Source organism: Peromyscus leucopus, chromosome 5, assembly GCF_004664715.2.
Source record: "Peromyscus leucopus breed LL Stock chromosome 5, UCI_PerLeu_2.1, whole genome shotgun sequence".
NCBI lineage: Eukaryota > Metazoa > Chordata > Mammalia > Rodentia > Cricetidae > Peromyscus > Peromyscus leucopus.
Genome location: NC_051067.1, coordinates 139,000,237 through 139,022,904, shown reverse-complemented (window position 1 = coordinate 139,022,904; position 22,668 = coordinate 139,000,237). Strand labels below are relative to the sequence as shown.

The window sequence follows — 22,668 nt, the reverse complement described above, 5'->3', positions numbered from 1 at the left end:
GGGATCGGTCCCGGCGCCGCTTCCGGCCCCGCGAACTCGCCTTCCCAGCAACCTCCGCGGCGCCCCCCCCCCCTCCGTGCGGCTCCGACGGCGTCCCGGGTCCCCGTCAGCTCGGCGGCGGCGCTGCCCCAACCCCCTCCCCGCGGACTCCCGCGAGTTCCAGTCCGGTCCAGCCCCGGCCGGCCCCGCCCCCCCGCGCGCCCCGCCCCCCACGCCCCGCCCCGCCCCTCCACCGCGCGCGCGCCCCGCGCCCCGCCCCCGCGCCCCGCCCCCCGCGCCCCGCCCCCCGCGCCCGCCCCCGGCTCCCGCCCCGCCCCCCGCGCGCGCAGCCGCGCCAGCCAATGAGGTTCGGGGCCGCGTGCGCAGATTCAAACGGCGGCTCTGGAGGGAGGCTGGGCGCGAGATTCGGCGGTGCGGACAAAACCCTGCAGGAGGCTGCGAGTGCTGCAGAGCTGCTCGCTGCGGGGAGAGGGCGGGGGTCGGCGCCCGTGACGGAGCCGCGCCGGGCCGGCAGCTCCGAGGCGGAGGCGGCGGCGGCGGGAGGGGCGGCGGGCGGGAGCACGCCTCCTGACATGTCGAGGGCATCCCTGGCCGGGCCGGGCCGCGGCTAGGAAGGAGCGGCGGGTCTCGGTCCACCCGTCTCGTCCCTCAGTCCCGCCTGGCCCTGCGCTGACCGGGCCTGCGGTCCTCTCTCGGCCGCCTGAGGGAAGGAGCCGGGGAGAAGCGGCGGGAGGGTCTCGGAGAGCGAGCACTCGCCTGAGGCTGGAGGAGGCTGACCCGCGTCCCCGCCCAGCCCGCGCCTATGCGGTACTTGAAGGATGGCGAAGAGGTCGCGCAGGTGGGTGACATCGTCCCCCGGCCCGGGCCTAGCGGTCCGTGGCCGCCGGTCCCCCACTCAGGCCCGCTCGGGCCTGGCCGTAGGTTTTCCTTGCCGCTGCCCCACACCGGCGTCGGCCCGCGGCCGGAGCGCATCCATCCCCCGAGGAGAGTCCGGACCGCAGTGTGGGGGACACTCCCAAGTGGTCGCTCCTTTGCCTGGAGTCTCCCACTGCTCACACCCACGTACGGGGGTTCTTCTCAGGTAAGTCTGTGTCCCCTCGGGGGATGCGACACTCCAGGAGAAGTGGCTGTGTTTGCCTGGATCCAGACTGGAAACTGGGGTTCTCTCCCCCGACTTACCGTGCCAATCAAAACAGGATCTCCGTGACAAACCCGGGCGGGCGGGCACCATTCTGGGAAATCTTTTAAGAAGGGGACCTGCTAAATCTCTTCTGTCATCCCCATACTGCTGTTCTGAGCTTTTTTTCTCAGTATCTTCTGAGAAGATTGTTAGGTTGTTACCTTCTTGTAGACTTGATACTAAAACAATGTGTCGTAGTTACTGTGCATTCCGAGTGTTCATGTTTGATTCTGACTGTATCTGTGTTATAACAAGCAGGACACAATTTTGTTGCTGTTGTTGAAAGATGTGCTAGAATGTCTTTACGAACCTAACTTTTATACAATATATGTAAATAGCTACTCCTAAATTGTGTGGAATAATCAGGTGACAAAAACCTAGTGTCTCGATTTTCAGTATTAAAGAAACCTGAGAAGTGTTTAGCAGATTTTACAAATACTTCCATTTACCTAGATCCGTGGCCTCAAAATCTTAAGAGTTGTATTTCCTGAGTTGGAACTTAGTACTGGGAGTCATTCATTGAAGATTTAGCTTTAAAATAACTACACATAAAATACTTTGCTTTGTTCATTTATTAAGCATCTGCTGCATGTAAGATGGTTCTGCAGGTATCAACATAAATTTAATTTATACATAATTACTTTATGTGTAGCAGCTACAGAATAGATTGAACATTGAAGTGGAACAAATGTGCATACACGGACAGCCACACCACCTTGTCACTGTTATGATTTTGTGTTAGATAGTTGTAGGATTTTTAGCAGCATCCTTACCTCTACTCAGTAGAAGACAGTAGCCCTTTTCCCCCTAGTCTGGACAACCAAAAATGACTACGGATCGTGCCACTTATCTTTTGGGAAATGAAATAGGAGCATGCAGGTAAGAACTGCTGGTCTACAACTTTAAGGACTTAACATTCCCATCTTCAGAAAACATGCAAATTTAGAAATAATTAAGATTGCTGGGTACTGCTTTAGGCTTTTTGAATTTTGAAGTCTAACAGTGTTTTGAAATGCTGTAAAGTGACAAGTGAATGTATCAAGCCAAGAGAACCTTGTGTATATCTGTGTGCCATTATCTACTTAGAATCATTGTTAATCTTACTTGAAACAGTATCTTGGCTAATTCTGTCGTGGTTGTCATCATTCACTGTTAAATACTGACATATGAGTGTCACATTCTTCTCTCAGTTTTTTGCATTTTCATGTCACAGTTGATCTTGCTTCCTAATAGTAGGCTAAGGAGAAATGATTTAAGAATTACTTCTTGTAATTTATTTTATTAACAGTACTGTGAGTTTGACCTCTAAGCATTTTATTGTACTGTTGATTTTTATTTCTTGCCAGTTAGTTGAAGTTAATTGAATCAATATAGAATGGTGTAAAGAGTTGTAAGTCTGGAGTAATTGTGCTGCAGTGAAATTACACTTCTCTGGGGTATATGGATAGAGGATGTGGTAAGAAATCATCTCTGGTGTGCTTCTTTGGGTTTTCTTTAGTGAGTTCTATGGGCTGTTAAATTCCTTGTATATCTGAACATGACTCATGTATATTAGAGGATAACGTGAAATATTTGAGGGTAAAATATTTTTCATTAAGAGATGCTATTTTTCTTTTGGCTAAGAATCTTAGTATAGATGAGTTCAATTTATAACAGAGAAACAAAGTCATTCAGTACTTTGGGATCTCCAGCATACAAACACTTATTAATGTTTATGGAAAATTTTATAAGGATATAGGCATAAATTCTATAGTAGACTCTTTCTCTGTGATCTGAAAAACAAAGCAAACTAGCTAAGAGCAGAAAATGTTTAACCTAAATATGAAATAACTGAAAGATATTGGTTCTTTTTATTTTTTTAAAAGCTGCAGAGTCTGTTACTGAGATTTGCATATAGAAAAAGGTCATGTAGTATTGTGACTTAAAATAATTTTAGAACCCAATGGGGGTCTTAATGATGTAATTTACAGTTCATTCTTTTATTGGGATATCTGTTAACAACATGCATTTGATTTTTAAGCATTTTTTATGTAAAAATAAGTGCACTTTTATTTTAGTACTTAGAATTTTTATCCTTTTTTTCATGTGTGTGCATGCATGCATGTGTGCATTTGTGCCAGTGTGTGCAAGGTGAAGGGCAGTTATATGGAATTAGTTCACTCCTTGTGCTATGTGTGTCCTGGGAATCAAACTCAGGTTGACAGACTTGGTAGCAAATACTTGCTGAGCAATCTTACTGCCCCAGTCTAGTTTTTAAAGGCCAATTAAACACTTAAAAATAAACTCACAGTAATTCTGATGTTGCAAAGCCTACTTACTAAGTACAGGTTAAGATATTTATACTTAAGATGACCAATGATTAAATTAAAATGATAAGATGAAAGCTAGATTCTACACAGGAAGTTTTTTCTTAGTAGTATGTAAGCAGTTGTGTGTATGTGTGTAGCAAGTTTGCTGTTTTTTCCAGAAACAAGAGTGGAAGTGAATGTATACAAAACTATGATAAAGGATTTTCCAGTTAGCTTCATCTTTAGCAGTATTATTTTGGGAAAGCAGATATAATCTATTTCAGTTTTTATTTGTTAATATAAGGGATTTGGACTTTTTAGTATGTAAGGTAGCTTATAGTTTTAATGTGTATACTATATATATATATATTTGAGACAGGGTTTCTCTTTGTAAGTTTTGGTTCCTGTCTTGGATCTTGCTCTGTAGACCAGGCTGGCCTTGAACTCGCAGAGATCCACCTGGCTCTGCCTCCCGAGTGGCGGGATAAAAGGTGTGCGCCACCACCGCCTGGCATATGTGTATGCTATTTTGATAACTTTTGTTACCTTTTTTGTTTGTTTGTTTAAAAATATACATTCTCTAAATGAATTAGAAATATATTGTCCATTGTTTTTGTTTATGGATAGTTATATAGATCTCTTTTCAGTATTTATTTCAGTGTTTGTAATATTAGTGGCCTGGATTATCTGAAGTCAAACTTTGTCTTACTCTAATAATACTATTTTGCAGTCTAGAGGTGGAAGCTAGTATTCATGCATGCAGTTTACCATATTAACCACTGGGTGGCCTAGTTTCACTTTGTTAAATTAACTTGGTAAATTCTCATAATTTGAGTGCAGTTGAACTGAAAATAATTAAATATACAGTTGCCCTAACCTCAAAAAGTATAACAAAGATTTTTTTTTTTAAGATAGGGTCTCTCTGTGTAGTACTGGATAGCTTAAAATTCACCATCTCACTATGTTACCTGGGCTGGACTTGAATTCATGAAAATCTTCCAGACTCAGCCTCCTAAGTGTTGAAATTACAGATATGAGCCATTATGACCAGCTTTGTATTTTTTATTATGATAACTATTTGAGATTTAAGGAAATTTGGATTAAAAATGTGATCAAGTTGAAGCAGTTTTACTAAACAAATTCTTTAATTTTGCTAATTTCAAACTAGAGGTTACTTTTTCAGTAAAAGTAAATTAAAAAAGTAAAATTTCTTTGTTTAACTCATCTTTATTAGGTTGTCTGTTAGTTTGTACTTCTCCCAAACATTTTATCTTAAAAACCAAGTGTAATTTTGTGTATTGATTCACAAGTAAAGTCATGACTATTGTATGTTATTAGCTTATACCCCAATGTAAAAGTACTCTTAACCATTTCCCAGCCTAACACGTTACAGATATTTTTATGCTTCTTTTTGCTGTTTCATAATCAGCTTCCTCATTTTATTTGCCCACAAAACAGTTTCTAGTCAGTTGTGGCAGTGCACATCTGTAATACGAGCTCTTGGAAGACAGGAAGGAGGATCATTAGTTCAAGGCCAGCCTAGATTAGTAGTGAATTCAAGGTTACCTTGTGATAGTCAGATGTTGTGACAAAAACCAAACCAAACCAAAAAGAAAATAACAACTAAGCTTGCAACACTAACTTTAAAAAAAGAAATTTTATTGACTTAAATAAGAACAATAACAGTGATTGTGGAAACCAAATCTTAGATTGGTGAACCTTTGGTTTGTAACTAGAATAGTATTTTATCTACTTCTCTTGTCCTCTCGGTCAATCATGCTAGAGTAGAAATCATTCATTCATTTAACTACATGGTAGAAAGCTCAGTTGTACATATCACCAGCACTGACTTCTGCAGTAAAAATGCCCCCAAATGCTGTAAAGCATTGAAAGATGATTGATCTGTCTATAGTTTCTAACCACTGCTGTTGAGCAGTAGCATCTTTTCATTGCTAAATGGTGAAAGTGGAACTTTGACAAGGTTACGTTTGAAGATTATTCTTCTTTAAAATTATTTTTTATAGTTGTGTGTATATATGTTTGCACGCGTGCATGTGCAGATGCTTTTGTGCTACAATCGGAGAACAGTTCTCAGGAGTCAGTTCTCTCCTTCCACCATGTGGGTCTTGGAGATAAACTTAGGTTGTCAAGCCTACACTGCTGTCTCTGAATCATCTTGCTGGCCCCATCACTCCCTTCTTTTTCTTAGTAAATCATGAGCAGAGTTAGGCATTTTCTTGTTACAGTTAGTGAAATTGATATATTTCTAGGCTTGTTTGTTATGTTACTAGAAACTGTACCATGTTTCCAACAGTCAAATGTGCATAGAAAAAACTTGGGTCTAGGGATTATAGCTTCATGGTATGATTCTTGTCTAGCATAGAGAAGGCTGTGGGTTTAACACTCATCTCTGAAAACAAAAATCAAAACAAAAGCCCATGCACAAAAAAGTTGGTGCTAAACTTAAGAGGTAGATTAGTCAAATGCTAGGAAAGACCCACTGGTACATGATTCTAAGAATCCTACTGTAATGTTCCCTTGTCCTTACCTCACCCACTCAGCCCAGCTTCCTGAATGCTGAGTGGACTGTATATATAGCTCACTGTCTCAAACTGATGACCAGGGTAAGTGCAAAACAGTACAACCTCATGAAGAAATAGAAATTTCTCACAGAGTATGCAGGCAAAAAATAAAGAACAGAGTTTTAAAGTGAACAAGGTTTTAGAAAAATTACTCCTTGGTGACTACTTGTTGACCAAAGGAACACTTTTGCAACTCATATCCTTTAAATATGTTGATAAGAACTTTAAGGTGGATTTTGTACAGATAAGATGTTATATAGATATTTTTGTGGTTATTAAAGATCTATACAGGCATATTTCTAAATTAAAATTTGTTTTGGCATAGAGATAACTTAGTTAAAAATTAGTTTTGAATATGTTGTGATGGAAGCTCTTGAGACCAGAGAGGAATGAGGATGAAGAGAACTTGTGAAAAGCATGCCTGACAGTTTTTTGGGGTGTCAGGAAGTGGTAATGTTGTTGGGGCATTTCCAGGAAAGGTTAGGCTAGGTTTAGATACCCTCAACCAACCCCGTGTGTGCTGAATTTCCTTTAAAAGTTTATTTTAGCAGGTTCTACTTCTTAAAATTCTATCACTTGGAGGTACATTTGGATTTTAACAAAAAAGAATGTCTTTCTCCTCTTTCTAGAGCAGTGGTTCTCAACCTTCCTAATGTTGTAAACCTTTAATACAATTCCTCATGTAGTGGTGACCTTCCCAAATCATAAAATTATTTCACCTCTACTTCATAACTATAATTTTGCTACTGTTGAAAATATTTACTGTTGTAAATAACTGATGTGTTATCCCAAAGGGGTCATGACCCTCAGGTTGAGAACCACTGTTCTAGAGTCTCCTCCCTCTCCTGCCCTCTACTGCTTTCTTTTATCCACTTTGAGATCACACTGGTATTGAGCCAGGCAGATATTTTGGATGGGTTGAAATGGAATACTGCAAATTTTGTAGTAGAAAGCAGTTAGGAGAGAAGGAAGAATAAGAAAATCATTCATTGATTTTACAAATATTTGAATGACAGGTATTGTGCTTACTTTGGGAGGTGAACATGGTAACCTTGGTCTTTATACTGTTGAGCTTACTGTTTGGTTGGGAAGGTTGGCAAATGTGATTAGCATTAAGATAAAGAAAGAGCAGATACTCTAAACTACAGAATGGAGCATTGTCCAGTTAAGGAGCTTACTTAGAAACTTGAAATTCTTGGACCTTGAAGCATCTTCATGTTATTGTGTGCTTTTGGTTAATCCCGTGATATTTCTGATTGTAGATATTGGCTGCTACTAGTAGGTATTTTCTTTAATTAAACCTGTGTATTGGTTTGAGGCATAGTTTGACGACAATATTAAGGACTAGCAGATTGTTGTTACAATATAGACATCATAGCTAAGAGACTAGAGGAGTTTGATGTTTTGTCTGCCCAAATATGGAAGATTTTGGTCAAATGGATTTGACAAGTCATAGGAAATTAGGTGTTCCTACAAAGGGTATATTATGTGTGCATAAAATCCAGAGCTTGATTTAAATTTTGTAAGACTGAATTTGTGTACTACATTTAGGTACTAAAAGTTATTCATATATTGCACTAAATATACTCAAATCTTCAAACTTGATATTTGAAATCAGAATGATTTTTTAGGAGTTAAATTTAGTAAGGGAGAATAATTTTAAATACTGTTAGATGATCTATTTACATAATACTAAATCATCTTTTCTTCAAGGTAGGTGATATTATAGTCATCTTACAGTCCTGAGAGGTTAGTATGTTTAAGGTTATAAAGTTACAACTTGAACCTTGTTCTCATTTTACAAGGCACTTGAGGTTTGCCTTTGGTAACTTCTTAGTATGCTTTCCCCATTTTCCCAATGTGTCATATATACTAAAGTGGTTGGACAGTGAGCTTTAGAATTCAGCCATGCCTTATTTGGTGAGACTTTGGGAAGAAGTTACTTTTCTAAGTCCAAGTGTTTTTAACTCTGGGAAATGGCAATAGTGACAAAATTCCGCTCTTATAGTTGTGAAGTTTGTTTTCTTTTAATGATTTATTTAAAAATTTTTTAGACAAGATCTCAGTATGTAGCTTCACCTGCTCTGGAACTGCCTATTTAGACCAGATTGGCCTCAAACAGAGATCCATCTGCTTCTGCCTCCTGAGTGCTGGGATTAAATCATGCTTAGCAAGATTTCTTTAAAAAAAAAAAAAATGTGTGTGTGTGTGTGTGTGTGTGTGTGTGTGTGTGTGTGTGTGTGTGATGTGTACTGTGTGTGTGTGCCTGGTGCCTGGGGAGTCCATTAAAGGGTGTTGGGTCCCCTAGAATAGGCAGCTAGGAACCACCATGTAGGTTCTGGGAACCAAACCCAGGCCCTTGGTAAGATCTGCAAGTATGCTTAACCCCTAAAGGATCTCTCCAGCCCCCGTTGTGAAATTTTTAAATAGACGGCCATACTCTTTGGTACTTAAAGAGTTTTAAACAAATGTTAGTGAGTGCCATTTTCAGATGTTCCCTACTTTTTTCAATCCTCTGGATACTTAGTATCTTCTAATTCAGATAATCATGGATGCTTGCCCCATTTTGGGGCTTCAGTCTTTAAAATTCCCTTTTCTTTTTTTCACTCCATGCAAACTCAGGCTCTGATTTTTTTACTATATCAATTTTCTTGGGTCATCTCATGTCCTCAACCATTATTTTTAATTTTATTCCCTCTCTGTGTGTGTGTGTGTGTGTGTGTGTGTGTGTGTGCAATTGCGTGCATGTGCACTTGTAGAGAACAGAACACAATCTTGGGTGTTTTCCTCCTTATACTCCAACTTATTTTTGAGGTAGTGTCTCTCACTGAGCCTGTAGTTTGCTGATTTCCCTTTGCTCACCCTTCCTCACAGGTCTCCTTCCTTCCCCCTAATAGTCCCTTTTGCTTTCATGTCACATGTATTCCAGCACCCCTATTGTTCCCATCTTTCCCTTTTAGGACTTAGTTTTCTATACTTTGATTAATCTTTACATTGTATTGTTTATTCTGAGTAGCTTCTTTAGTCATGCCTGCATATACAGATTCAGTGCTTGAATTAAATAATTTAAATAAAAAAGTTGAGCTTGCATACTATGTTCTTTTGTAGTGAGGATGAGGATGACGACCTTCAGTATGCTGATCATGATTATGAAGTACCTCAACAAAAAGGACTGAAAAAACTCTGGAACAGAGTAAAATGGACAAGAGATGAGGTAAGCTGCCTGGCAAAATTTACTAGGCTCATATTTATCAATTAATACTATTAGTGGCATTTTAATAAAAACAGTGAGGACAAATTATCAACTCAGTTGTACATCTTTTTTAAAAAAAATCAATGACATTGCCAGGCAGTGGAGGCAGAGGCAGGTGGATCTCTTGAGTTCAAAACTAGCCTGGTCTACAGAGCGAGTTCCAGGACAGCAGAGCTGTTACATAGAGAAAGCCTGTCATGAAAAACAATAACAAAACCAAAAAAACAAAGGACAAATCAATGATACAAACAACTGGTTGTTTAGGATTTACTGAAATAGTATAGTAAGAGGGGGATTTGTGTGATAGTGACTAGTTTTTCTCAAAATGAGTACCAAGTCTGGCCCTGGTGATGACACATGACTTTAATCCCAGTACTCGGGAGGCAGAGGCAGGCAGATCTCTGAGTTCGAGGCCAGCCTGGGCTACAGACTGAGTTCCAGGACAGGTTCCAAAGCTACACAGAGAAACCCTGTCTCGAAAAAAAAACAAAAACAAAAAACAAACTAAAAGAAAAGAGTACCAAATATGACTTGAGAGAATGAGAATGTCATCTACATAGAGGGTGGGGAAAGATTTTTAATTTTTATGTCTCCTTTAATAGGATGACAAGTTAAAGAAGTTGGTTGAACAACATGGAACTGATGATTGGGCTCTAATTGCTAGTCATCTTCAAGTAAGTGAAATGGGAAATGTATTTCTGTAATAACATGTCTTACTTAAGGCATTGATTTACATAGTCTATTTTTTTCAGAAATGTATTTGTGTAGTTTAGGGTTCATTCCTTAAAACAGCTGGTTAATTTTTTTTCTGGTATGTTTGTAGTTATTTGCTTATGGTTTAGAAAGGAATTTTCTAGTACAGGTTGAGTACCTCAAATCCAAAAATCTGAAATCTGAAGTGCTTCAAAATTCACAACATTTTTGAATACTGACATAGAGCCACGGTAGAATGTTTTACACTTACTTCATGTAATATGTCACAGTAAAATTGCTAGGTGTGCTTAAAATATATAAAATTATTAGATTATGTGTATAAGGTAGATATGAAGCATAAATGAGTTTCCTCTATAGACTTCTGTTCTTTTTTTTTTTTTTTTTTTTGGTTTTTTCGAGACAGGGTTTCTCTGTGTAGCTTTGCGCCTTTCCTGGGACTCACTTGGTAGCCCAGGCTGGCCTCGAACTCACGGAGATCCGCCTGGCTCTGCCTCCTGAGTGCTGGGATTAAAGGCGTGCGCCACCACCGCCCGGCTATAGACTTCTGTTCTATCTCCAAGATATATCATTATATATATGTAAATGTTTCCAAATCTCAAAAACTCTGAAATCTGAAACATTTTTAGTCTCAAGAATTTTGGATAAAGGATACTCAACCTGTATAGCATTTATCCAGAGGCCTAAAAAGACTACTGCCATAAAACAAAAATGGCATTAAGTTTGAGTAGGACTTTACAAATATATGTGATAAATTTTTTTATGTTTTTGTTTTTGGTATGCTAGGAATTGAACCTAGGGCCTTGTACATTTAAGCAAGAACTTTACTGCTGATCTCTCTCTATATATATTAATATATATCTTCTCTCTCTCTCTCTCTCTCTCTATATATATATATATATATATATATATATATATATTCTCTATTAATGCCTTTTACCACCAGACTTTATTAACTTGTTGAAACTGAGCTTATTTATGGCTTCCGTCTATCAATGCTGACCTATGTTAAGGCCTTTTATATACCATATATATATGTGTGTGTATATATATATATACACACATACCTTATCTATTAAATATATCCCATATATATTCCTTATATATTTTTAGATTATCTGTTTCCTAGCATATGAACAGATAGCTTTACAAATTATAAATTGATAACAAAATATTAGTCATTATTTATTATTATCTGAGCAATACTTTGTAGATACTTGGTCATGAATAGATTGAAATAAGGCTTCATTTATTTATTACTTTGTTTCATTTTCTGTGTGTGTGTGTGTGTGTGTGTGTGTGTGTGTGTGTTTGGTACTGAGATTGAACCTGGGGCCTTGTACATACTAGTGGAACACTATATCTCAGAGCTATATCCCCAGTTCATTTTCTTTTTGAAGTGTCAACCTTCAGTCCACTTAACTGAAGTATAATGCATATCTTGTATAAAAATGTTTCATGTTTATTGATAATTTGAAGGAGCATCATTTATAAATATACTTTTAATACCATCTAAAGTTTAGTGATACCTTTAGGGTTGTTTTTTTAACTGTTGTACTATATGAATTTGACCTGCTGTGTTTAAAGTCATATATCCACTTCATATAGTTTTCTGCCTACTGTCATTTATTTCTCAATTCTGGATTAATTTTTTATGGCATATGTCTTGCTGTCTTATAAAGGATAGTATAGAGGTACATACTTAATTACAAATGTATTGTTTTTAATTTTCAGTCTAAACTTGTGATTAATTAAAAGAACAGAATTGGGATTTTAGGCATGTAAATTAAATAATACATGTAAAAGTTTGATATTGAATATACTGTTGATTCATCTTTTGTTCATATGGGTATACTTAAATTTGGGCTAATTTGTTTCCTGGGAGACATTTATTCAATAATAAATATGTCCAAATTCTTTCAGAACCGTTCTGATTTTCAGTGCCAACACCGATGGCAGAAGGTTTTAAATCCAGAATTGATAAAGGGTCCTTGGACTAAAGAAGAAGATCAGAGGGTAACATGTTCATATTCTTTTGAAAAAAACTTAAGTATTCATTTGTGTATATGTTTGGATACATGCATGTGCACCATGCTCATGCCACAGTCCATCTATGGAGATAAAGGGTAATTTGTGGGAGCTAGTTCTTTACTTCCACCCACCGTCTGGGTCTCAGGGATCAAACTCAGGTCATTAAGGACGAGTGCCGCTGAGCCATTCACTTGCCCCAAGTTCATATTCTTTATGTCACTGTGTAGGTAGACTAGATTAATTAGATTGTTTACTGTTTATTAGATTTGTTTTATTTTATTTTTATATATTTGTTGTTTGTTTTTTTTTCAAGACAGGGTTTCTCTGTGCATTACCACTGCCCAGCTAGATTTATTTTCTTATTGACATGTTTCAACACATAAAGTGTGGTTGTGTGTGTGTGTGTGTGTGTGTGTGTGTGTGTGTGTGTGTGTGTGAATGCTAGGGTTGGAGGTGGGCATACATGTGTTGTGTACGTACATGTGGAGGCCCGAGGACTACCATAGGTGGTGGTGGTCCTCAAGACAGTGTCATCCAACATTTTTTATGAAAAGGTCTCTCATTGGCCTTAGGCTTGCCCAGTAGGGGTAGTTGGTGGGCCTGTGAGCATCACAGACCTGCCCTCTGCCTCCCTGTTCCTGAGATTGCGAGTGCATGCTAGTGTGTCCAGCTTTTTTTAAATGTAGTTTCTGGGGATGGATCTCAGGTCTTCATGCTTGCAAGGAAAGCACTTTTATAACTGAGTATTTTCCCAGTTCATACTTTGAGTACTTGGTACTATTCTTTGAGGGCTGTGTGCGTAGGAATTGACTGTTAAATGTCTTGAAATGTAGCTTCCCTCCCAACCCCTGCCTGTCCGTCCCCCCCCCCAGGGGGGGGGCAAAAATGAGTGAAACCATATATAATGAATACAGTCCTTTCTGAGGGCTTTAAAAAAGGAAGAATGCTTTAAAGTTTGGTTTAGCAAAATTTAAGGCATAGTTTAATTAATATTAAAAGTGAATTTTAATTTTATCTTCACACTCAATAATTTGATATGTAAGGAAATCATTTGTAATTTTTCCTCTTGATCTTAAATGAACCCAGGATTAAATAAATGTCAGAACATCATGTTTCCATGTTTCCAGAGGGTTTGTGATACAAAACCCAATTATTTGTGCAATAAAACCTGTTGAAGAACAGAAGCATCTGCCTTATACTAGGAATTTCTCTATAACTTTAGCCCTTTAGAGCTTGCCTATTGCTAATGTACTTGGGGAATTAGAGCATTCTTAGTACCCATAGGAACAAAGAAATAGAAAGTATCACTAGGCTCAGGACTGGTCTGATTTTTCTTTATGGCCAATGATAAGTTTTGAAAAGTGTGATCTGGGGCTGGTGAGATGGCTCAACTGGCACAAGCTCTTGTGGTTTGCTGTATGAACTTGACAACCTCGGTGCAATCCCTGAACTCACAGTGGGAAGAGAGAACTGCCTCCTGACAGTCACCATGGTTTGTATGTGCTTATACTCTTACTTACAAAACACAAACATGCAAATAATAATAATAATAATAATTTAAAAAAATACGATGTGGGAACTTTTAAAAGATATTTTAAAAAGATATTTAATAGCTGGGCCTGGTGGCATTGGCTATAATCCTAGTTACTCAGTAGGTCTAAATAGGGCATTGCAAGTTCAAGGCATACCTGGGCAACTTACTGAGACCCTGTCTCAAAGTAGAAAGTAAGAAAAGGGACCATAGTTCAGTGGTAGAGCACTTGTTAAACATACCTAGTATTGGGAAAACAAGCACAAAAACAATAACCAGAGCTGCACATTTAATCTTTAAACCTTATTTTCAAAATATGACAAGTACATACATATCACAAAAACATTGATAGGTGTTAAATTTAAATAACCCATCAATGTAGAATGATTATGATATTTGACAGTGGGTCAGAGTAGCAGTGAAGTAAGGCAGGCTGAGGAGATAAACTGTTACTCTAATTTTAGGTAAACTAAAAACAAGTTTAAAATGTAGGGGAAAATGTACATACTGCATTTTTTCAGATTGATAATGGAGGAAATGAAAAGCCAGTAATTATAGCTCTTCCCTGCTTCCTAATGAGCTTATTCAACTTTGTGTTGAAGCTTATTTTCTCTTGTTTTTTTGAAGGTGTAAGAATAGAAAAGACAAATCTGAAAATTTATAGTTATTTTGAATTAATTTTATATGAAAATAGTTTAGCTTATGAGTTACTTTAATTAGCCCCTTGAATTTTTTGACATTGGGAATTAATTTTGAACTTGCTATATGTTGGAGGATTAGCTATTAGTAAAATTACTTTTTGTGAATTACAGTTATAGCTGAAATTTAATGTATTTATTTTGAGTGGAATTCTTGATTTGGAGTTGTTTCCCTTTTTGTTGTTGTTGAGGTGTTTGAGATCAAACCTAGGACCTTGTGCACACTCAGCAAACTCTGTGTGGCCACCCCAGCCTTGACATGCTTGAGTTACATTTTGAAATTCTGTCATGGTAATGGCTTTTCAACCTTTGTTTTTGCTTCCTAGGTTATTGAATTAGTTCAGAAATATGGACCAAAAAGGTGGTCTTTAATTGCAAAACATTTAAAAGGAAGAATAGGCAAGCAGTGCAGAGAAAGATGGCATAATCACTTGAATCCTGAAGTAAAGAAATCTTCTTGGACAGAAGAAGAAGACAGGATCATATATGAAGCACACAAGCGGCTGGGAAACCGTTGGGCAGAAATTGCTAAATTACTTCCTGGAAGGTGCTTATGAAGATGAATGTACATTGTTTTTCTGGTCTTCGACATGTTCTTTGCTACCTTACTATTAACTATATTTGCAAGTACCCCTTTCTTTTATTTATAATTTAGACTACATAATACAAGCAGCCATTTGGGACCATTTGTAATAAATTCTGTGGTAAGGAATATGATTAATTTCTGCAGTAAAACATTCAGACCTTTAAATTATGTAAACAACATCTACTCCACAAGTCATGTTTTCATATTATTGCCAGTCAGGCAAAGCCTTGTACAAGCTGGTGAAGTGAAACCTAAATTAGAGATCTCTTTCACATTAGGTACTGTGCACCAGGCTAGGGGACTGCAAATACACTGATTGAAATAAATTATTGTGAAAGTATGTTAAAGAAATTCAGTTCTTAATTATGGTATACTTTAAGCTGTGAAAGCAGTACTTCAGTCCATGTAGCTGAAGTATAACATCTTCCTCAAAGGCCGTGATATGCTAAGTATACTCTTCATTGTACTGTTCAGATACTTTCTGGCAGTCGCTAGCACAGCAGACCAGCTACCTTGGGCAACTTCACATCTCACTCAGAATATACATCCTCATGCTTTATAATTGTCTGTGTTGTACTTCATAGTAACTACTATGCTTTCATACGTATTCCTTCTTAATTTTGTATACTTTGGAAATATATGAAAGGAAACAATATCTTTGTTCCATAGGAAATTAAGACACAGTATTATATTTTCTTTCATCCAAGTTGCTAATCTTGGGCTGTGAACTTCTGATATATTCAGTATGTTATGCACCTTTTTCTTTGTGTAGAGCCTAGCTTAGTGCTTCAGCAAAGTAGGTTTCTAATAAGTGTCTATTTTACTCAGAATGGAATTTATCTTTATAAAGAGAACCTTGGGTTAAAAAGGGAGCTGATGAACTCATTTTCTATAAATAAAATATTCTAAGAAATGGTGAAGAATACTTCCAATCTGTATTTGTATTTTCCTTTACTTTACTTTAAAAAAAATGGAATTGAGGATTGAACCCAGGACCTCATTTATGATAGATACCTAGGCAAGCACTTCACTCCTGAGCTGTATCTCTAGCTCTACATTTTTTTTGATAGTTTTTTGTTTTTCTTTTTTCCTTTTCCTGATGTGAGGCTTTTGCACTTGGTATGCCTTTTATCCAGGCTTTCTTCTGTTTTTGTTTTTGAGCAGGTTCTTGCTGTCTTGTCCAGGCTAGCCTTGAGTTCCCATCCTGCTACCTCAGTCTCCCAAGTGCTGAGATTACAGGCTTCAGATGACCCTGTACCTGGCATTTTCCTGTTCTTGTACTGCTAGTCATTCTCGACTTCCAGACCTCGGCTTCACAATCAGCTCACCAGAGCTTTTTCCTGGGCCCCTAACCAAAACTACCCCACTCACTCACTTCTCATCCTATTTTAGTTATTTGTCTTTCCTGTTGCTGTGCTTTCAGTAAGAATTTAAACTCTATGATAGCAGGGACCTTTTAAATACTTAATCTCACCAGGTGTAAAAATGTGTTTTATATATGGTGCTCAAATTTGTGGACTTCCTTTTCCTTTTAAAACGATACACTTTCATTTCATAGGACTGATAATTCTATCAAAAATCATTGGAATTCTACGATGCGAAGAAAAGTGGAGCAGGAGGGCTACTTACAAGATGGAATAAAATCAGAGCGCTCGTCATCAAAACTCCAACACAAACCTTGTGCGACTATGGACCATTTGCAAACCCAGAATCAGTTTTACATACCTGTTCAGGCACATATTTTTTAATATTTTTATTATTTAAAAACAGTTTCTTTAGTTGCTGTATGGGAAAGGTTCTTGGTTTTTTAGGACAAGTAAAATTTGTATTGGGCAGTGACACAGACATTTAAGTTTCCAAATTGAAAAAGTAAGCCATAAATTTGACAAATATTTCAGTACAAATTTTATTTAAAAGTTTCCTTTTACATGTGATTTTGACATTAAGAAATGTAGTATGTGCATATCGCACTACTCTTTAATTCTTTGTAGTTATGTTCCAGTGGACATAAGGATGTGCTTTCACACTCCTGTAGCTTCTCCTCAAACACTGTTCTGTGCAACTGTAACATTGCCTGTCTCACGGGTGTGTATAGAACAGTTTAAAGGAGAAACAGTAAGACATCACTTAAACATTCCTTTGGCGAACAGTAAATATTGATATTTAATTTTGTTCACCTTTGTTCTTTACTTGAGTGATTGCAGCCTTCATTTAGACAGACTCATTAGAGGTTACCTAAGTTCAAACTGAGGAGCTCTGACTTGTCCCTTACAATATGCATTTACCCACCTGTAAGAAATTTGTTTAGGACTTTTTATAAGACTTGCTTTTTCTTTTCCTGATTGTCTGTTTTTTACAAGATTATGATGAGCAATTTAGTTCTTTTCACATAAAATGTAAAGACTGTTAGGACCAGGTAGTAACTAACAAAAGATAAAATTGGGCACAGTATTAAAAAGTCTAGCCGGGCGGTGGTGGTGCACGCCTTTAATCCCAGCACTTGGGAGGCAGAGGCAGGGGTATCTCTGTGAGTTCGAGGCCAGCCTGGACTACCAAGTGAGTTCCGGGAAAGGCTCAAAGCTACACAGAGAAACCCTGTCTCGAAACCCTCTTCCCCTGAAAAAAAAGTCTGTTTCCACACCTTTAATCCCAGTACTCAAGAGGCAAAGCCAAGTGGATCTCTGTGAGTTCGAGGCCAGTCTGGTCTACAGAGAAAGAGAGATCCAGGACAGACACCAAAAACCACACACACACACACACACACACACACACACACACACACACACACAAAGTCTGTTTTCTGAGCCTTGAGTTTTATATCATTTTACTTTTTATGAGCATCATTAAGTTTTTTTTAAAAGAACCACCTAAAGTAGTGAGATCTTAATAGGAAAACATGGGACAATAGTATAGTTATCTGCTGAAACTTGACCTTAAGGATTTTAATGTTTTGTTTTTTTTAAATATTTTATTCTGAGTCCTAGATTTCAATAGCATAAACTACAAGGTTTTGCTTCTGTGTTAGAAAAATTACCATCTAAAGTTTTTTGACTTATATGAAGATAAAATTTTAAAATTAATTATTGCTAAGGGAGTGTTTGACAATCTCAACCAAAATATGTTGGAAAGATAAGGATATATTTTAATATTTTAAGAATTGTTTTCCATATAATAAGAAAAAATACATTAGTTGGAAATACTGTGGCATATTTTCATTGAAAACTTTGAGAAAGATAAGTTTCTAATTTATTGGCGTTACCAAAAAAAAAAAAAGAATTCTGATTCTGATTGTTTTTTAAATGAGTAACAGAAAAAGCCCTGGTTTTTTTTAAACTTAGAGATTGACTGGCGTTAGGTGCTGATGGAGTAGGAATACAACTTCTTATCTTCTGTAGGCAGTGGGGCAGCCCTCAAAAGCTGACTTTTAAGAATCTATGGTAGGTAGGAAACAGACTGATTGGCTGATACAACTAGACTTGGAAGCCAGGTGTGGTGATATTCACCTGTAATTTCAGCTCTGGGAGGCTAAGGCAGGAGGATCAGAAGTTTGAGACCAGCCTCAGCTACATAGTTAACTCCAGGGTGCTTGGGCTACATAACAAAACCTTGACTCAACAAAATCAAAAGACAAAAACACAAACCTAAAATACAGATTTCTTTTCACACACTTTATCAGTATATTCTAGGGACAGGTACTATAATTATTAAGTAAAAACTATTGTAGTTTTGAATTTTCAAAGTTACTAATAAATATCCAATCTCCAGTTAGTTAGTTAGTTAGTTAGTTAGTTTGTTTATTTATTTATTTATTTATTTATTTATTTATTTATTTATTTATTTATTTATGATGTTGTTTGTTTTGAGACAGGATCTCACCATCTAGTCCTGAGATCTTACACAGATCTGTCTGCCTCTGCCTCCTGGGTGCTGGGATTAAAGACATGTGCCACCCTGCTCAGTGTTCTACTTTTTATCACAAGTTTTCTTGGCATCAAATTTTTAAAAATTGTATAACCTATAATAGCAATGCTTTCCTTATTTTTTAGATCCCTGGTTATCAGTATGTATCACCTGATGGCAATTGTGTTGAACATGTTCAGACATCTGCCTTTATTCAGGTAAGTTTTATTTGTAACAAAAATACAAAGGAAGGCATTGCTTACCTGTAATCCCAGTTCTTAAGCTGAGGCAGGAAGGACTGCCACAGTGCAAGACAAGCAGAGCTACATAGCAAGTTTCAGGTCAGTCAGGGCTACAAAATAAAACCTGTCTCTAAAAGCAAAAACAACAAAAATCAAACAAATGAAAACAAAAAACAAAAATAGAGGAAGCCTGATGCTATGTTCTGTGATATATCTGTGAAGACCTGTGATCCCAGCACTTGGGAAGTTAGGGGCAGGAAGATGTGAATTTGAGGCAAGTCTTTGTGCCCACCCCCCACCAAAAAAAAAAAAAAAAAAAGCTTTTGACATAGTTTTAGAAGTTTAGTATTCAGTTCCTTACCTATTAAAGTAGGATAAAAAAGCGTTGGGTTTTTGTTTTGTTTTTTTTACTTTGAGTATTATAAAGCTAAAGGGAAATGTATAAATGAATTTGAAAAATAAAAGCCATAACAGTATGAGGTGATCAGCAGCACCAGTGTGGGAATTTGTTCAGTCTTGCAGCTTAAATCTTTTAAACAGTTGCTGGATTGTATAAAATACATTACAATGTAGTTATCTAAAATATTCCAGGCATATAGTTTTGATATTTTGATACATAGTTAATGCAATATGTTTTTTAGTTTTGGGTTTTTTGTTTTGTTTTGTTTTTGCTGTTGTTCATTTGTTTTTGTATCAGTGTTATGTAGTCCAGACTGGCCTTGAACTTGATAAGTACCCAAGAATGCCTTTGAACTTGTAGTCTTCATATCTGTACCTTTCTAGTGCTGGGATTACAGATGTGGCCATCATGCATGGTTTTAGGTGGTGCTGGAGATAGAGCCCAGGGCTTCTTCACAGTAGGCAAATTACTAATTGAACTATATCATTACCCCTGTTTCTTGTCTTGTCTTTTTGCTTTGTTGATATAGGGTGTTATCCTGTAGCCGACGATGGCTTTAAACTTGAAACCCTCCTTTCTTCTGTTTCCAGAGTGGGGAACCACTACCAGGCCTGAAATAATGTCTTTATTTTCCCCCAGTTTTTTTTTTTTTTTTACAAAGTTGAAAATATTTACCAAGTACCTTTTTAGATTCCAGAGATACTGTGATACATTGATTTCGTAGCATTAAAATGTTAGTAGTATTTGGATTTAGTGGCATTAAGCTTTATTATAGGTTACACAGAAGGAAACAAAAAGGGAAACCCTATTTTAGAGCAGTTGTGATGGTACCTGTTTTTCTCTTTTATTTAACTTATTTTAGCAACCCTTTGTTGATGAAGATCCTGATAAGGAAAAAAAAATAAAGGAACTTGAGTTGCTTCTTATGTCAGCTGAGAATGAAGTTAGAAGAAAGAGGCTTCCATCTGTAAGAAATGAGCTTATATATCTATGTTTATAAGAGTCCTTCATATGAATGCTTTTATGCTTTTTCTTAGCTATAGTGTTCTCAATGTGACTTCACATTTTAATACTTCTTTTCTCATTTTAATTAGCAGTTTTGAGGTTGTTTGATTATGACTTATGTCTTGTGTTCTGTATTAGGATACTTTAAAAATGCTTATTAAATCATAAATATTAGACTTAGAATAAAATCTTTGATTTGTATTTTTTTGTGTGTATTTTAAAAACTTGACATTCCATGTAATGATGGATGATGGATTAAATTGGAAAAGCTTATAAAATGAGAAATGTAGAGAGAGTATAAGCTCTAAAGTTACTTTTATTTTCTTTGAAAAATTCTATTTTAGTCTATTTAGGATATGAATTCAATAAATTGGAAAAAGGAAGGTTAAGCTTGACAGTGGTGGCGCACGCCTTTAATCCCAGCACTCAGGGAGGCAGAGGCAGGTGGATCTCAGTGAGTTTGAGGCCAGCCTGATCTACAAAACAAGTTCCAGGACAGCCAGAGCTACACAGAGAAACCCTGTCTTGAAAAACCAAACCAAAATAATAATAATAATAATAATAATAATAATAATAATAATAATATCAGCAGACGGGAACATTTAGATTTTATATTCTGTAATTCTTTCAAAAGAAAAAGGTTGATATGTATGTCTTTGATTTGGTTAGTCAGAATAACTAGGATTATTAAATTAAGAAAAATGATATAAATTCTACTAGAATCTTGGGTTCAGTCTCAGCACTGATTTCAGAGTGAATGAGGGGCAAATAACATGTTGTTACTGGGAACTCAGCATCACACTGATAGAATAAACTGAATTTTCAACTAGTATCATGAAATAAGTGATATTGTCTTATATTATTTAAAAGGTTATTAAAATGACATGTTAATTATTGCAGGTAAGATTTTTACTATAGGAAAGGCAGTTTTTGTTTTGAAACTATAAACCATCAGTAAATAGGAAGATTGGAAGTGTGCTTGTTTTAGTGTTAATTTTAATTTTGCTAACGAAGTGACAAAATAGTTACATTTAGAGAGTCCTTATTTGTAAATGATTATGTGATGTTTAAGCTATTCTGGAAATTTTTGGAATGGGATGTAGCTCAGTGGCAGGAGCCTTTTCCTATGTTTGAGGCCTTGGCCTTTGTCCTCAGTGCTTTAAACTAAAACTAAAACAAAACAATTACAAAAAATTTCAAGTACTTTTAGATTTAAAAATTTTAATTTTTCCATTTTATTATATGTGTATGGGTGTTTTACATGTATGTATATCTGTGTACCACATACATGAGCCCTTAGGAGGCCTGAATAAAGTGTTAGATTCCCTAGAACGGAGTTACAAATGATTATGACCTGCCATGTGGATGCTAGGAATCAAACCCAGGTCCTTTGAGCCAGTGCTCTTAACTGCTGGGCAATCACTCCAGTTCAATTTTTGGTTTAAAAAAAAATAATAGTGTTGGAGGAATGTTGGGAAGGTGTGGGGGGATAGAGAGGGGAATTGTGGGTGGAAATGTTGAAGATATATTATATACATGTATGATGTTATCAAAAAATACATATTTTTAAACTAATAACAGTACCTTAGTTCCAGATATAGCATTCCTGTCTCATTTAATAAGAAAAATATACTAGCTAAAGTAATTCACATTTTATATTAAAAGGGAGAAAATTACTGACTTCTTTTTAAAACTTTGTACACTTGATAAGACTTCATGCACATTTATTTGTTTTTTTAAACAATTGTGTGATAATAGTGACTACTAGTTTACTGAATTCCATTATGCTTTGCTCAGCTAGGTAAATTGTAGAGGTCAGAAGGGGGTGTGAGATCCTCTGAAAATGGAGTTATAGGTGGTTTGAGCCCACATGTGGTTGCTGTGAACTGAACCAGAGGCCTCTGTGTAGGAAGAATTTCTCTGTGTCCTGGTAGCCACTTCCAAATAACCACTCAGAGACTTATTCTTAATTATAAATGCTTGGCTGATAGCTTAGGCTTGGTTGCAGCCTGCTCTTACAACTTTAACCCATTTCTATTAATTTATATACTGCCTCGAGGCTTGTTTACCTCATCTATGAACTTCCCATGTTGCTTCTTCTGTGTCTGGCTCACAACTCCTTAGACTCTGCCCTTCTTCTTCCAGCATTCTCTCTGCCCCGAAAATCCTACCTAGCTCTCGGCCAACCAACTTTTTATTAACAATGAGAACAACACACTTTCACATTGTACAGAAGGATTATTTCATAGCATTTTTTGTCT

General features: G+C 37.1%; 1 protein-coding gene across 3 annotated transcripts in view; it reads left to right on the top strand.

The window, feature by feature from the left end:
- The first annotated feature begins 369 nt into the window (after window positions 1-369).
- Mybl1 (MYB proto-oncogene like 1) overlaps window positions 370-22,668 on the top strand; it is a 35,629-nt gene continuing 13,330 nt past the window's right edge. Inside the window, exons 1-8 of one of the 3 annotated variants that reach the window (XM_037206410.1) lie at window positions 370-838; window positions 9,159-9,264; window positions 9,906-9,977; window positions 11,938-12,030; window positions 14,601-14,821; window positions 16,419-16,593; window positions 18,907-18,978; window positions 20,265-20,369. In XM_037206410.1, the coding sequence (XP_037062305.1) occupies window positions 819-838; window positions 9,159-9,264; window positions 9,906-9,977; window positions 11,938-12,030; window positions 14,601-14,821; window positions 16,419-16,593; window positions 18,907-18,978; window positions 20,265-20,369 (864 nt within the window). In that variant the 5' untranslated portion in view covers window positions 370-818. The remainder of the gene's footprint in view (window positions 839-9,158; window positions 9,265-9,905; window positions 9,978-11,937; window positions 12,031-14,600; window positions 14,822-16,418; window positions 16,594-18,906; window positions 18,979-20,264; window positions 20,370-22,668) is intronic. The other 2 variants (XM_028864536.2, XM_028864537.2) reach the window with 2 other exon arrangements.